This window comes from Labrus bergylta, chromosome 11 (assembly GCF_963930695.1).
Source record: "Labrus bergylta chromosome 11, fLabBer1.1, whole genome shotgun sequence".
In the NCBI taxonomy this organism is placed as follows: domain Eukaryota; kingdom Metazoa; phylum Chordata; class Actinopteri; order Labriformes; family Labridae; genus Labrus; species Labrus bergylta.
Genome location: NC_089205.1, coordinates 16,239,764 through 16,256,900, shown reverse-complemented (window position 1 = coordinate 16,256,900; position 17,137 = coordinate 16,239,764). Strand labels below are relative to the sequence as shown.

Below are 17,137 nucleotides of genomic sequence, written 5' to 3'. Positions count from 1 at the left end.
GCCACACAACCCCAACTCAAAGTTAACTGAGCATCCCTTTAAAATGACAAGTTTGCTCACAACACTTGAACGCCAGGAAGGAAAAAGATGGTCAACATTTTGGGGGCTCAGAGTATCCTCTTAATCTCTTCAACAGGAATGTGAGTCAAACAAACAAACAAACAAACAAACAAAAAAAAGGGGGGCTCTCTGAGTGAACCGTGCAAGCTGTCCCACTGATGCTTCCTGTCCTGTGCTTACCTCCCCGCTGCTCGAGTCACTCGATTCACCCAAAACATCCCGAAATTTCTGCAGGTTGCTCCCGATAACCGAGGAGACCTGTAATGCAGCATCAAACCCGGGTCCGAGCCCAGCAGCGTTAGGGAGGGCTCCGGAGACATTCTGCAGAGAGGCAGTAACCCGGATTCGGCCCGCTCTCCTCCCGGTACCGGAGTTGCTGCTCCCTCCGGGCCGAGCGGGGAACCGCCACCGACAGCTGTGCGCCATTTTACACTCTCTGCCTGTCTGCCCTGCGATCAGAGATACCTCGGTGGGCGGAACCCTAACCCAGCACTCCACATAAACAACCTCTACAACAGAGCAGCGCTCTCACTGGCCGACACATAGCTATGCATGTTGCGGGGCGGAATTGAAGAAACCCCGACAATGCATTTTCTCAGCGGTCCTATTCAGACTGTGCATGGCTGAATCCAAATCAGGTTCAGGGGCTTTACCCGGGAAAGGAGCCTCGCACTTGAATCACGAGAAAAGCACAAGATCCGTTAGCTCTCAGTGTGGTTTCTCAAAGTCTTAAAAAGAAAATAAGTGTTGTGAAAGAAAAACATGTCACTGTGTTGTAAAAGTCACCTGCATGTGCATAGAGGCAGGGCTTTGTTGTGAGTTGTACTTCTCAAGAAAGAGTGTCCCACTTCTGCAGTGTTGCTTTCACTATCACATTTTACTAACTTTTTACAAGTTAAAATGTTTTTGTTTTTTTAAATTGTGAAAATTCATGAAACATAAGTTTATATTCTTTACTCTGGAGAATGGCCACCTCCAGGTAATTGTCTGCAAGCATTACAAACCTTGGGTAAGCTGGCCTCAAAATATTGACTTGTTCTTTTTAGAATCAATTAGATTGATGTAATACGTCATGTTTAGGCTATTTCTTCCTCTCAGGTCAACATTTTACACTTTTTGATTTCACAGAAACTTCCAAATGATGAATTTCAGTAGGCTACTCACTCTCCTATGTGATATGACCATCTGAAAACGCTTCAGACAATTTTTGTGTCTACAATGCCTTTATTTGCATGCACACAGCATGCTCGTTTGTTATCTTTACAAATATGTTCTACTTGCCAATGCAATGTCCAAAGTACAACACACAAATTAAACAGGTAGTTTAAGAAACTGTACTTGTTTTACTCTCTTTTAGATAAAAAAAAAAAATCACAATTTATTAAACAAAATCTAAAGTAGATTAATCAAGGTACAAATGACAACAAAGTCCCAGGCAAGTATATTATGCGCTTTAAATGTAAACTTAAGTTTAATTAAATGTCATATGCACAGTAGTAAAAGTCATAGTCATATTCAGTCCAACCAAAGTAGTTACTTAATGGTCCCATATTATCCTCCTTTTCAACCAGTTTAAATAAGTCTCAGAGCTCCCAAAAACATGTCTGTGAAGTTTCTTGTTATAAATCCACTCTGATCCTATATTTTAGCATGTCTATAAACCCCTCTATTTCAGACGTCTGTGTTTCTCTTTCTGTAGCTTTAAATGCAAATGAGCTGTGTTTTGCCACGAGCTTCTGGAAGGGGATGTGGCTCTGGCTTTCCCACTCCATGCCCTATTGTTTACGGTGAGAAGGCGGACTCAGAGGGCAGAAATAACACCTATCTGTGGGAGTGTCACCCACCTGGGGGAGGGGTTGAGTTACTGCCCTTTGTGATGTCACAAAGGGAAAATCTCCTAACATCTTGTTTGAGCAAATCTTTTCTGAAAAGTGGAGCAGGTAAAAGACAGAGACGATGGACTTGTCTGATAACTGGGGGGGGGGGGGGTCTAGACAGACAAGGGACACATATTAGTGGTCAAAAAACATGGTGAAGTTTATTTTTCAAAATATATAACCTTTTATGTAGAAGGAATGGTTCAGTGGCAGAAACAAGAACTGCTCTTTTTTGACTTTGCCAAGTGCAGATAAAGATTGCATAATTCAATGCAGTTCCTATCTTAAGCAGGATTTTCTTTATATTTATAATTATTAAGGTAATTGAGATTAGGATGCAAACTAGATCATAGATCCAGTAGCAACTCGATCCGCCTTTATCTTAACTAATGTGGCCTAAACACGATTTTGAGCTCTAAAAGTTGTGAGATTTGTTAGGACATGCAGAACGTGGGATGGCTCGGGCTCTGAAGAATTTTACATATAGCTGCTAAAATTGCCTGACATGTAGACATCACTAATATATACAAGCTGTGTAGGAGTGACTTGGAGACAGCGGTCTGGTTCAGTTTGGTTTAGTACGGTACCCATTTATTGGCGTTTCCAACGTCAAAAGTTGGGAATGGTACCAAAATAAGGGATCCGTACCGTTCTACTTTTTTGGTACCCTTCTGTTGGGGTGCCAAGGGTACAGATCCGACCATAAAGAGTCACTTGTTTACTGTGTCCCTGTTCTTATTGAAGGTTTAACTTAATTAATAGCTGGCTACATTGTGTTGGGCTGCTATGATGTCACACTATTACAAAGCTGACACGGCTATCTCCATCTGGCTTACACTCCGCTTAGCAAATAAGGGAACAGTTTGCTGCGGAAAAGCAAGCAAGTTCAGGGTTTACTGTACCGAACTGAACCAAAGTGTAGTGAACCAAACTTGACTGCTTGGTGGAAACGGGGCTAATAGCAGTCACAAAGTGTGCAGTGGTTCACGAAGACATCCGAGACAGCAGATATTGTTAAAGACAATGCTAAATATTTTTGACAGTCAATCCTTGAGTAGAAAATTAACCTCAGCATTTTTCTTAGTGGCATTCAAAAATATTAGTAAATAATCAATGAAAGTAGACTATATTTAAATATCCTTTTGTGGACTTTAATAACTGCTTGGTTAATGACAGGTGCACATTTATATTTGCAGACCTTTAAATGTTAATATTTCACAGTGTGGTTTTGTGCTCATTACGGTAAATATGTTATTTTCAGTTGAACAAAAGTCACATATCAAAGTGTTTGATGTATGCCGTACTTTTAATTGCTAGTCTTATTTACAATGCTGCTTGATATGTAACCAAACATGCTTTAATATAAGGCTTTCAAGAACTTTAAATGGCAGTGTATAATGTTTAATTCACAATAACATCAAGGTCAAATTATAAATGATTCCATCCATGATCGAGTGTAAGAGTTCCCAAAAATACTTACCTTGCTGTAGAAAATCAGGTCAGGAGTTCATAAAGAACATTCAACAAGTAAATATCCCTTTCATGACTCATATCACTCGCTTCACCCACCAACACTCACCTCATTCTTTATTATGTCCAATCTTACTGGGAAAAGATCAAATGTGCTGTTAATGAGGCCCTTCAGAACTTTCACAGGACGTGGGATGGTTTTACTCATTTTGTGTAGCAATTAGACGGGCTACAATTAGACTGATGAACCTCCAGCAGATTCATTTTACCAAAGCTAACATAATGTAACACATAATGTTTAACTGGACCCCCATCCCCACCTTTCATGGCCACCCTTTTTTTTGTAAGTGTGTGTTTCTCATTATCCCTGGTCTTGGCTGTCATCTGTATGCTTGGTTGTTGTAGTTTTTTTTTAATTATTTTTATTCGTACTCACTTATGCTTGCTTCTTGACTCTTGTTTTACAGTTCACATGTGGTGTCTTGGTAAGATTTGTCCCCTCACCACTGATGTTCACATACATTTCTGTATCTACCAATACTATGGATGAATTGGTTCAAAGTTTCCTTTTTGTCTTTTATTGTTCTGTAAATGTGCATGCAATAAACCTCAATAACAGTCATTTTGGAAATATCATGCACTGTCCTGATAGCAAAAGCACCTCTCTATTTATATAATAACCATTGATTTTATTTAGTCTTTCATTTTTTCTTTTTAAAAGAGGACATGACCATGTATTATATAACGCACATTACTTTTATTTATTAATCATACTGTACATCCAAAATAAACATTTTATAATCACAATTAAAACAAAAAATATTGCATTATAATTTATCCCATGTATTCATTTAGGTGGTAAATAGTTCACTTACAGTATGAGGGCATGCCAACATAATCTTTTCTCTCACATTTTGCCATTTTATACAAGACTGGATTTGAATTGAAATCATTCAAAGAGATACTCAAAAAAAACATCTTTAAACTTATGATCTGTCTTCCTTTTATATTCAAACCCTCAGCTCCCTCTATGCCCTAGAAAAAAACATATAATTATGTCTCATAAGAGTATGAAACCAGTTAGATCCTCGTTCGCTGAAATCACTGCAAGGCTCTCGGTTTTAGGCACAGATTCTACTGATCAACTGTTCGCCCACATGTTAATGTACCACGCTTGCACACATTTAAAAATAATAAAAATGAAAATGCTAGTTCAGGATACATAAATTAATCTGGTCAATGTTTATTCAAAGGATGTTAATGACTGTTATATACACTGCCAATTAAACAAAGTTGAACACCCAATATTTTGTCTTTCTTTGGATCAATCTAAAAATGTTTAGAAATAAGATATATATTAAACAATAGGAGGATTTGATTATAGTGATTTCAATTAAGAAAATAAAAGGATAGCAAGTGGAATTGTAGATCATGTACTCATTGAAACAAGGATGATGTTGAGTCATCATTAGGGGAAGCATTCAATGAGAACAGTTGTATTATGTCTTGCCGAGCTTTAAAGGGAAATCATTTGAGGAATTGGGAGCAATAGCGTTTTTCAAATAATTTTTAAAACTTAACAGTCAACTTTTTTTTTTTTGCTTTTGACATCATCCATGAGCCATCACAGCCCGTTGTAGTCATCTGAGAGCTGCTCAAGACCAAACCAAAGGATTTTACTTTAAGATTTAGATTAGATATGTAGTAGATGTGTTTTATGTCGGAGGTGAGTGTACTATATCCTAAACTGTGGTTTAAATGATCTTTATTGTTGTGTTATAAGTTAAACACAGTGTAAGTCCTTATATCCAACATTTTCATTTGCAAACTTCCAGATCCTTTTGTGGACTTTAATAACTGCTTGGTTAATGACAGGTGCACATTTATATTTGCAGACCTTTAAATGTTAATATTTCACAGTGTGGTTTTGTGCTCATTACGGTAAATATGTTATTTTCAGTTGAACAAAAGTCACATATCAAAGTCTGTTTGATGTATGCCGTACTTTTAATTGCTAGTCTTATTTACAATGCTGCTTGATATGTAACCAAACATGCTTTAATGTAGGGCTTTCAAGAACTTTAAATGGCAGTGTATAATGTTTAATTCACAATAACATCAAGGTCAAATTATAAATGATTCCATCCATGATCGAGTGTAAGAGTTCCCAAAAATACTTACCTTGCTGTAGAAAATCAGGTCAGGAGTTCATAAAGAACATTCAACAAGTCCTGTTGAAACTGATACTTCTGGCCACAGTTCTGATTGTAACAATGACTAGCTAATACACAGCATTCAGGGAGAAAAGAACCAGAGAGGTTTTGTCACCCACTAATGTTACCACAGGGTGTCATTGGAGTCAAACAGCTACTGTGCAGGGTTTCTGAAGTACCACATTTTGCTGTCACATAGAGAATCCACTGAGCGTGAAGGCTACGTGAAGAAGAGAATGCAATGTAAGAGGGACCAGAGGAGTCTGAAGAAATCCCCTGGGGCAAGCACACCATGGATCAGAGCAGAAGAGCACGCAGGAGATGTGAGCCAGGATGCTAGGATGTGGTCATTGTTTCTCACAGTGAGGGATTGTGGGCTAGCCGCTGGGTCCCATCTGCAGGCTCTCCTGCTTATGCCTATCCAGCCACTGTAAGATCTGCTGTTTGAGTTCCTCGTTTGGCCTGATCTGGTCCATGGTAAGAGGACTGCGATTGAAAGGGTCTGTCTGGTCACTGCAAGAAGGATATAATCACAATTAAATGACACATCCCGATTTCTCAAATAACCATCATCTCGCGAGAATTTCGGTGCTTTGCAGGAGCTAACCTGAGGAGATGCCTTGCTATAGTGGAGCGGTCAACTGTGACATTGGAAGAAGGGAGAAGCACAGGATCCAGCATCAGAGTGGACATAATGGGATCCAAGAACTCATCTGGGGCATCCGAGTAAGTCTCCTCTTCCTGCTGCTGTCTGTCTGCATGGGGCTGAAAAGAAGACACATTGACAACACACCTTCAGAGTTTCTACCTAAATCCACCACAGCGATCACAGCATAGATTCAGAAAACACAGATTTATGCTTGTGTTATTTCTGGCAAACCAGCTTCTACAACTAATGATACCTTTATTTTATCAGCGAGAAGTCCAAAAGCCACGATCATGTCCCCGGGCTTGTTTATCTTTTTCAGTACCCGAACTGTTTGGGTGAAGAGGGTGGCAGAGTAAGATCGTCCATCCTTGGGGACTGTGGCACAGAAATTCTCCTCGTCACTGCCATTTATAGGATGACAAAGGGAAGGTATTAAACAAATTACAAAAGGAGGAAAACATTTTGTACTGTTAACATTTCTACAAAAAGATATTGTACATACCCCAAGTTCAGGTAGATGGTGCAGATGTCAGAAACAAGCTGCTGGGGCTTGAAGTCAAACTCACTGAAGTCCTTGACTTTAAGCGCTCCCATTTTAGGACCCACCAGATGCTGCAGGAAGTAGTTCAGCATGGAGATGATCCTCTCAGCCAGGAAGGGATGCACAAATATCCCCTTGATCTCTGGAAATGAGGAAAATGATCAAAAAAAAACAATGGGGTGGATGAAGACTAACTTTGAAAGGATGCATCGATATAAAGAGCCACAATCTTTTCAGCCTGACCTGAGGTGAGGAAGGCCAGTGTGCCGATGGTCTCATTAGACATGATGTTGTGGAAGCGTCCCAGCTGTCCAAACATCTGCAGGCTGGACTCCTTCTCTCTTCGGGCATCGGGGGCCAGGCTTTCCCACTCCCCTCGATCCCGCTCCAGCTGCAGAACCTTAATTTTACTCAGGTACTACAACACACAAAGATAAAGTCTTATTCTTCTATCGAGCTAATGAAAACACCTGAAGGCCTGGAAAAGAGATAAAAACATTGAAGACAACCAGCAAGTTAAAAGTCATGAGGGTCTTTTCCAATTCACATTTTTGACAAAATCTTCTTCATGGTAACCAGTACTATTTGATTTGTGGGAAGATAACCTTAACCCATATTTCAATGTTAAGGTGACACCACAAAAAGTGAAATAACACCAGACAAGAAGAAATGAAAACATGATGGTGGTTTACTTTGTACTACATAATAGGGACGGGTGGAAATCTATGAATGGATTGGAAGAAGGGAGAAGCACTGATGGTGTACTCAGTCTTACCTGAATGGCCTCGTCCAGGAGGAAGATGGCATCATTCATCAGGAGGTTAAGGAACCTGAGGAACAAAGGAGGGTTCATGGCCTCCAGGTTCTCAGATGCATAGTGCGCCAAATGCTGAAAAAGTAAATGAAAAAACAACTCTGTATCAATCAGTATAATAAACTACAACACCCTTAATCACTTACCACCTGGTAGTAAAAGTATGCCAGTTTGTCCCCCCTTATATTCCTTCATTGCACTTACTTATGGGCACTGAAGACTGAAAGGGGCAAAAGTCTATCCCAGCGAGAAGTGAGCAACAAAATGGGACCTCATTGACATTTTATCTTCCATTCTTAGGGGTTCAAAAGTACACTAAGGGGCTATTTCTATCCTTACCACAAGTACTTGTACACTAGCAACAGTTTAAAAAAGGGATAAAGGGGGCAAGGACAAATTCAGGCATTTTGAAGGAATTTATTTGCTGCTCTCTTCACCAAAAATCAATGTCTACTATAAATGAATTGCTTGGTAATAACCTCATAAAACATGTCAAAATCCATTAAGATTTTAATGTACACCCACCACAAATGAATACAACTTTATTTATATTTTCCTGTACTGCCATCCAGCCAATTTCTATCTAATACTATCATTGTAATAAAGTAGTTCAGGAGGCACATTTGAAAGCTTCTTTTGAATATGCTTAAAGAAAAGTATTCAAAGAGTTTGTTTGAGGACACTTTATTTCTTCTTACCTTCACGCTCTCTCTGTAGTCCTCTTTGCCCCACATGTACTTGAGGATGGGGTACATGGGTCTTCTGTAGTTGAATTTCTGTTCAAATTGATGAGGATCACCTGAAAAAGTACAGACAAAAGGACAAGTACAGTTATATGTTTAAATTCTGTTTATAAAACAACCAGTACTGTTGAAGTCAAACATTTTAAGACATATGCATACTTCACCTGTAAATTCAATGTCTACAAACACAGTGATGAGGGCCTCAGCCAGCTGGGGTGCATGTCTGTAAGAGCAGAAGACTCGCTCTCGCTGGAACATGATAGGCTGAACAGCACCAGGAGTGAGCGGCTCCATGTGGGGCATCACCGCCTCCAAGACCTCGGCCAGCTTTGCTCTTAAATGAGGGTTCTTCATCCTGTTGTATATGTGGGACAGGTGGGATTAAAGCAATATGGGAAACATATTTCAAGACAACCTGCACTATTCAAGCAAGATAATAACCACTGATATTCTTCCTTATGAAGACAATGATAAGATAGACTCTTGGTGTTCCAAAAAAGTTATTTCCAAAGGGCTGAGGTACTACCAAGAAGTATTTGCTTTAGAGGAACCTCTTTTGGATAGGGTTGTTTGTTTTTTGACTATTTTACTCTATTAACAGGAGTTAGAGGACGGGCCTGTTCAGTGTTTTTATCCACTGCCACATTTGAATGTACCCACACTTCCACTGCTCTCACTGAACCCTGCATTACTTAGTTGTTTGTAGATGGCTTATGATTAATCTGGTGTAGTAGCTGGACCTTGGCATGATGCCACTAACTCTCTCTTTTCTCTCTGCCATGCCATGTGATAACATGAATCTTCCCAATGAGGACGGTTTGATGTATCTGACTTCAGTTGTGTCCTTAGAAGACAAAAGGTTGCATGCTAAGAGTTTCTCCCCTCCTTGTCCATCATTTGAAATATATTGATTATTGTTTTAATGTTTTAGTTATTTCTTAAATGTGCCAAAAGACAAGGTGTTCATTCTTAGTCACACCATGATAAAAATGAAAATAAAACATTTGAAAAGCCCTTCTGGGTGGGTTCTAGATCCAACCCTTGGAATATAAAAGGGATCCCTGTGGAATCCCCTCTGTAGGTTTCTTGTTAAGACGGTGGATTAAATCCTCCTGTGCAGGTTCTTTGTTGAACCATTACACCATAAAAAGGATGTGGGGGAGATAGTTGTACATACGGTATATGTTGGGCTTTAGAGACAACCCTCTGAAATTCTACCACTTGGAACCACCAAAAAAAAAAAAAAAAAAGGTTCTACAGGGATCCGAAAACAGTTTTCCAAAGGGGACAGGTAGAACATTTATTTTTGGTTCTAATGAGCACTTTATTTCTGAGAGTGTAGTAGAGCATGTTATGTACCTCTCTACATTCCCCATGAAGACAGTGATGAAGTTAAGAATCTGCTCCAGACTATCCGTTGAGGTCTCCAAAGCATCGTCCGCAAATCGACGCAGGAAGATGAAAAAATCTCCTATGTTCTCGGCAAAAAACTCTGTCCAAGGAAAGACACAAGGAACGACTATTATTTGAAGGAATGTTAATCAATGTAATTTTCACATTTTTTTGGTTCTGCTGTTGAAAACCCAGAGATCAGGTAGCTGCACTTTTCACTTGACCTCAGTCTGAACCCTGTTGGGTTTTAATTCAAACCTTGTATCAGTGTCATTACCTCACATAAAAAAAATAGTTATTTATATTATGTTTATTTCAACGGTATATTATTTGGATATGTATTTGATTTTTTGCAAAATCCTCCAATTTATGGAGGATAAAAAAGCTCTGCTCCCCTTTATTTGTATTGTAGGAAAAGATGTGACCTACCTGGAACAAAGCAAAGCATAGTATTCTGTAGGGAAGGCAGGGGAAAACTGAGTGCTACATGTTCAGGCCCCTGGTTTCCCAAACCAAGCTGCACTAGCAGAGCACCGGTGGAGGCTTGGAGGTTAAGGCAGCATTGCAGCATGGCAGGCTGCGTGGTGGCGGCTTTGGTTGACAGATAAACAATCATCAGACGCTCAAACTGCTCCAGGAGCTGCTCTGACATGGGGCTGCCTGATCGCTGGGCCTCCTGCCATGTCACCTGGAGCCGGTGGAGAGACTGGTTCATCTTTACCATCTGCTCGTGGAGTCTGCATGGACACATTATGGTCCATGGACACAAACAGTGCAAGACAACACAGATTAATGCCGTCATAAAGTAGTATGGTGCCAACATGATAGAACATAATGTCAACTACATTTCTGTAACATCTGTACTTTTTTTTTGAAAGAATGTACCTGTGGAAGCCAAGATGCAGGGTGAGTTGTGTGAGGATGAGGTTTTCAGTCAGTAGACTGTAAGACTGTGCAGACTCCACCAGCTGCTGAGGGGGCACAGGGATTAGACAGGTTTCTTTTTCGAGGCCTGGTAAAAGAAATAAAACACTATTCAGTCATAAAATATCACGTTTAGTCTTCCTTAACAGCCCTTCAAAACTGAGAGTTTAAAACGACTATAAACCCACTTGTAAATTCCAAAAAAACAATTTCTACTACAAATATGGAATGAAGTATTGACAAAAGAAAAAGGCTCCCCCAAATTGTCTTATACATTAACCTCTTGCGTGCACGTTGCGATTGCGTCTCTCGTCTTCGCTCAGCTCTTTGAAGGCGCAGTAGGTGGGGTTGAAGGTGAGCAGTTTGGGTGAGCGTGGCCTGCAGAAGGGCTGGCACAGCTTCAAAAGCGCCGCACCTAAGTTTAAGAAGAAAGCATCCGACGCGTACATCTGGAAGATCTCTGGCATCTGATTGGCCCATATCTTTGCTCGACCGGCATTAGCATGCAAACAGTTGCCTAGCCACGAGAGCAGCAAGTGGCGCGTCTCACCAGAACGCTGGAGCAAATTTTTAAAGACTTGGTGCAGCTTCTCATGAAACTGGCCCATGAACTGCAACACAAGGGAAGTAAAGATTATAACCCGTAGACGTTTGTAGTTTGACAAGCAGTGTTTGCTTTCATCATTCATTTCAAGAAATATCATTATCAGAAGTCAACATCATAATAGGAGAATCTGCTGACCTGGTGGATGTTGGCCTCCTGGACCTTTGTCTCCTGGGCACTGGAGCGGGAAGGGTTCAGGAAGTAACCATGTCCTTCCACCACACCTGGGGTTTTTAACAGGCACGAGATGCTTAACACTGCCCCTAAAAGGGTCTTCTGGTACTGTAAACCAACAGCTGGATCTTTGGGCTGGATATACTCCATCAAAATCTACAGAAACCAACAACAAAAAAAGAACTATTCGGACAATTGTGAAAGCTTGAGGGGTTGAAACCACAAACTCAAAGGGTAAATACCAATACAGTATATCTGATCATGATTGTGTTTCTGTAGATGTCAAACACCTGGTTAGAAGTAACGATGCAAATTCACAATGCTTTTTGCAAATGTCTCAGTGTGTCTCCTGACCTTTGCAATATCTTTATGGTGGCTGAAATAGAGCAAAACGTCCAGGTAGGAGTAGAGGACAGGCTGGCAAAGGTCCAGGTCTTTGACACGTCCATGGAAGATATCAAACACTGGTACTATCACCTCCTCGAAAGTACGCACTTCCTGGTCAGAGAGTACTCCCGCAATGACCTCCTCTACAAACTCAACCACCTCCTCTGGCTCTGAAACAGAAACAAAGTGAGAGGAGAAAGTTAAAGACAAAGCTTTACATAAGAAAACCAAAGTAAAAAGAGAGAGCAAGGCAGCAGTCAGGCCTACTGAACCTACGTGATCCATTGAAGCCTTCCAGCAGCAGGTCCAGCAGCTGTTCGTAGATATTCTGGTTGACGTAAATCTCCGGGGTGAGCAGAACCGTCCGTGTGTTAGAAACTGTCAGGTTCTTACAGCGTACAGCAAATGACAGCAACTTCTCTGGTACCTTTGTCACCTTGGGCAACAAATAATCAAACAAAAGAGCATGGGGAATTTTTAATGTTCAAATTACAGAGAGTAGTCTGGCAAGCTCTGAGAGCAGATGCAGAAACCAGCTGCAGGCATTCTCACCTCTTCTTTAGACCTCTGGTAACAAGCAAACAGGTAAGGCATGGCACACTTCTCTCCGGCGTCACGGTCAGCTGACAGGTTAACAGCGCTGCATGACGTCATGTAGATGAGCTGGTTTCCTGGCTCTAGCAGCAGCAGACGGTTAAACAGAGCCTGGAAGACAGAGATCTGATCTAATTACTCACCCATACACATAAAACAATCTTTGTATGACTGATTATTCCTTACATTTCTGAATTAATTCCCTGCATAATACACCTAAAAAACTATGTCTAACTAATGCTTCTGAAGTCATCCAGCAGCAGAAAACAGACACAAAAAAAAAAACATGCTCTTGACCTGTTCTATGTTGTCCATGTCCAGCCAGTCCTGTCCATCCAGATCTGCAGCCATCTCCTCCAGGTAAACACAGCGAGGGGGGATCCCATTGCCTCCTCTCATACTTGGGTCACCTTCAAGGAAATGAAACCATGTTCCATAAAAACAAAAATCTCAAATTATAGGACATAAAAAGCTGTGACGTTTAAACAAAAACAAACATTATAGCTGGATTATCATAGCCGAGAAATAAATACCGACTTCAAAATCATCATAAGAATAAATAATAATGGATAATTGAAGCGCCTGTGTTTATATTTTTCAAGGCTGAGGTGGCAGAGGAAATCATTGTAGGACTCTATGTGAAGGGGGGGGGGGGGGGGGGGCTTTTGCCAACATTTCCTCAACACCATGACTCATGCTTGAGCAGCATTCTCACATTGAAGATTCACAATATGCAAGGTCTTGCTATTGTCATTAAGGGTGGTGAGTCATTTGTTGCATTACTTACTGAAAGCTAAATTTTGACATTCAAGAGAGCCAGCAACATCAAACAATACCACTAAGAATAGAAGAACAGACTGCTGTACTTTTTTGGCTAAAACCCAGCTACATATAGAGACATCTGTCTGTCTGTCTGTCTGTCTCTCTTATGTCCTTTCAAAGAGAAGCAAAAGAAGACTATTTTGCTGGTAATGTAAAGAAGAAACCTGACTTTGCACCTTACATTAATTGGAATCTGACCTTGGCACTATGTTGAATGTCACCTCCCACTCTCCTCCCCACATTTCATGTCTCTTTGAATTCATACATTTGAAGCTCCTACTCATCAAATCATTCAGTGACTCCTCGTGCCCTATGGAAGTGTGTACTGTCATCCTGGAGGGAACACTCCCAAGAGGAAAGAGAATGATTCCTCATAGAATAAATGTCATAACTCAGAACAACTTGATTTAAATGTTATTGTGACCCTTTCCTCTAAGGGGAGAAGTGGGCCCATAAAAATGCTCCCAACAGCATAACAGGCTCAGTTACTACAGATGTTCAAACAGAAAACCCAAGTTTAGCAAATGGATCTACAATTGTTTACCTGTTGTATGTTACTACTAGGTATTTGTCATTCAATGTTGATATAACAGACATACAGTAGAATGTATGGTTCATGCAGTAGGTGGATATTCAATATACCTTTTAAACAGTTGTCTATTTACATGGTCATAAATCAGAAACTGGACTACTGTTGTTTATTAAGTAACTTGCTAGCAACATAACTGCAGACTGGAATCTCTGCTGAGCTGGAGTTTGTGTTTATTTTCATAGAACTAAGACGCAGGCATACATTTTGTATAAAAAGCGGTACTCGTTACAAATCACTCATATTTAATCTCCTTTTACTTACTGTTGTCAAGAGTGATGAGAAATATTCGCTGGATCATGTGATTGACATTGAGCTGTTCACAGAGCTCCTGGCGGGACCGGAAGGAGCGGCTGATCTCTGCCACAGAGTCATCATTTTCATCGACGCTGTCTGACACAGAGTTTTCTGACTCTGACTGGCTCTCTCCTGAGTCCTCCACTGTCATACAGGAAGAAAAAAAAAGGTTGGTATGATTTCATAACATGGATTAATCTAAGCCAGAACAAATGAGAAGAGAGAGAAAACCCTGACGCTCCTCTAACACTGAAGTTATGTGGGCATTATGTGTGTATCTGATTTGTTTCTCTGCTCTTCGTTTCGTAACTATGATCAGCAGCTCTGATAACTCACGTGGTGGTTCGGTAGACTGTTGAGGTTTCTGGCCTGATGCGAACTGCTTGGCATCGGCCAGTGAGCTGAAGAGGGCGGCAAAGGGGTTGCAGGAGATGTTCTGGTTGTTGTTGCCCTGGTCAGTCATCTCATTGGGGCTCAACACTCACTCCATCCAAGATCCCAGCCTTCAAGGGCAACGCAGACACATCAACACAGACGCAGCACTTACAATATCCACACAGGTTAGTATTTTCTTTTCTAACATTGTCTGACTATTATCATAACCGTGTCAGCCTTACAGTTACAGTCAGACACACGGAGGTCAGTAACAAGAACAAACTGGACAAAGTTGTTAAACTAGGCAGCAAGATAACTGGGAAGCAAATGTACAGCATTTCTTTCCTGACAGACCCGTACACAGTGAATTTAGCCATCAAGATTACAGCTGACCCTCTGCACCCCTTTTGGTCAGAGTATGAACTCTTGAATTCAGGGGGCGCAGGTACAGAACGCCCAGGATGAGGACTAAAAGAGGCATTACATCCTTTGTACCGCGCAGTATTCAGCTGCTTAATAAGACCTGACTATACAGGACAAACTCGGCACTCTTGCACTTTTTTTATTTAACTTGCTGAAATCCCCTCATTGAATCATGTGATGCTTTAGTGTGTTTTTATGTGCTGTCCTGTAAATTTTTGTTTGTATTGTGTGTGTTTTTTTTTTTTTTAGCTCTCTGTGCAAGGCAAATTCCCCCTAGGGGCAATAAAGGTTTCACTCATTCATTCATACATCTTAATCTTCTTCTTTGTGGTTCACATCCAGGAGTGAGTTTCCAGACCTCTCCACTGTAGTGTAGAAGATCAGATCAGACCTAGATATTCATAATTTGTGAAAATGTGAAGAATTTCCCGTCTCAATATTTCTGCGTGTGAATGTTTCTCTTCATACCGAACACAATATTTCCCTTAATGTAAAAAGGTACTCTTTAACATGCCTGTGTCCTCCTCACTACATCCTCTTTCTCCTGATCCTACGTCTGCTTTTCATTTCTTCAACCTCTGACGTACTAATAAACTTCAGACATGTCGTAGAGATCAACCAATAAAACAATTACTCCTGCAGTCGATTTTAAAATGGAGCAAACAAACAAAACAACCAACCGCAAAACAGCATGTCGGCGGATCAAAGTTACGTGTGTTGTCACGGTTACCCATCAGTTTAGTTTAGCACCTTTACTTTGTGGAGCTAGCTTTCCTCTTCACCCATTATTTTTTAAATCATGTCAGCTGTCAGCCCTAGCAGTCATGTAGTAGCATTAGCGACCTAGCCGGGAGGGTTGTGCGAGTAGCAGTGACCGTCCTGCCTGCAACAGGGGCTAAGTTAGCTGGTTAGCTGGTTAGCTTGTGTAGCAGCAGAAGCTAAAGCTGTCACTGGGTCACCACGACTCTCTTAATCTTTGGCATAGATTTAACAAACTGTCACGTTTTGTTTCCTGTATTATCAGTCCAAAATGACATGTGCAAACGATAAAGAGGGCTGTCGTACCTGCTTGACGAGGAAGAAGTGTGGTGTTTTTTTTTTGGTTTGAAAAAAAAAATTGCTTCTGCGAAACCAGTGGAAGCAGATCCTCAGTAAATTGAAATTGTAAACGTCATCAAAGTGAGACGAGGGGTTTCTCTCTGCTGCTGCTGCTGCTGAGTAACTTTAAGAAAACAATAAAACATTGTGGATTAAAAGAAGCATTTCGTTGGACACTATAAAATGTAGTACACGTATGCAACCCTTATTAAAAGTAATGCAGATAAATTCAATCTTTTCTTAAACTGTATTCAAACATAATACTTGTGGGAATAATTTAAAATAGTTCATATTTGATTTTTTTTTTCGTATTTCATATTTGATTTATTTTTCAGTGTATGGTTTCAACATCATAATACACAACAACAACAAAAATATTTTCTCATAATGCTGAAACACTGTTCATGAGAAAACAGGAGCAGGAAGAAGAAAACTTAATAGTCATTAATATAACAAGTTATGCCCCAAATAACATAATATTTGTGACTTTTAAGGAAGGAAAATGAGCATTAAAATTTCATATATACTGTACTTAAAGAGATACTTTAACTTAGTTTGTTAAATAAATAATTAATTAGTATGCCTTATCACGCACATACAGTAAGGATATGTGCATGATTATTCATATTTATGAGGGCCTGTATTTGCATATATTATACATAGCCTAATGCAGCAAATAGAGCAGATTCAGTTAGATTTTGAGTGTTTTAATCTTTATATTTACAGTCTATGCCTCTCTATTAATGATTTTTCACTGATGTGTATGCTGGCTGTCAGCAGAGGGCAGCAGCAGGCTTCATTCTGGATCATTCTTAATGTTAACTCAAGAGCGCCCCCCCCTCATTAAACTGTGTTCCTTAGTTTACATTTGGGTATGAGGGGCTGCATTTCAGGGAAACCATTTTTACAACGGTGGTATAGCTTCCCTGTAAACCACGTAGCACTTTTTTGTTTGTATGTTGTGACAGCTGCGCAATTCCCACCATTTCAATGCATCCAATATCAAACTTCTCCACCTGAACAGATGTGTTGTGAAATGATTTGACAAGTACTCCAGATGTGATCAGTGAGGCAGCTCAGGAAATAAAACC

General features: G+C 40.3%; 2 protein-coding genes across 3 annotated transcripts in view; both read right to left on the bottom strand.

Moving 5' to 3' along the window:
* The window catches only part of kmt2a (lysine (K)-specific methyltransferase 2A), a 40,756-nt gene extending 40,270 nt beyond the window's left edge, over window positions 1-486 (bottom strand). For both annotated transcript variants that reach the window (XM_029278363.2, XM_065960099.1), the window contains exon 1: window positions 241-486. In XM_029278363.2, coding sequence (XP_029134196.2) covers window positions 241-486 — 246 coding nt within the window. The remainder of the gene's footprint in view (window positions 1-240) is intronic.
* A 3,658-nt stretch (window positions 487-4,144) lies between these two features.
* Window positions 4,145-16,114, bottom strand: ube4a (ubiquitination factor E4A (UFD2 homolog, yeast)). Its single transcript, XM_020639332.3, has 20 exons — window positions 16,014-16,114; window positions 14,487-14,653; window positions 14,118-14,294; window positions 12,740-12,852; window positions 12,401-12,553; window positions 12,125-12,284; window positions 11,816-12,018; window positions 11,426-11,617; window positions 10,964-11,294; window positions 10,645-10,771; window positions 10,189-10,496; window positions 9,727-9,859; window positions 8,532-8,722; window positions 8,323-8,423; window positions 7,586-7,699; window positions 7,054-7,228; window positions 6,772-6,952; window positions 6,523-6,670; window positions 6,228-6,385; window positions 4,145-6,133 (listed from the first exon to the last, which is right to left on the bottom strand). Exons 2-20 carry the CDS (start codon window positions 14,611-14,613, stop codon window positions 5,998-6,000), a joined length of 3,228 nt encoding a protein of 1,075 aa, XP_020494988.1. The 5' UTR covers window positions 14,614-14,653; window positions 16,014-16,114; the 3' UTR covers window positions 4,145-5,997.
* Window positions 16,115-17,137: the final 1,023 nt, after the last annotated feature.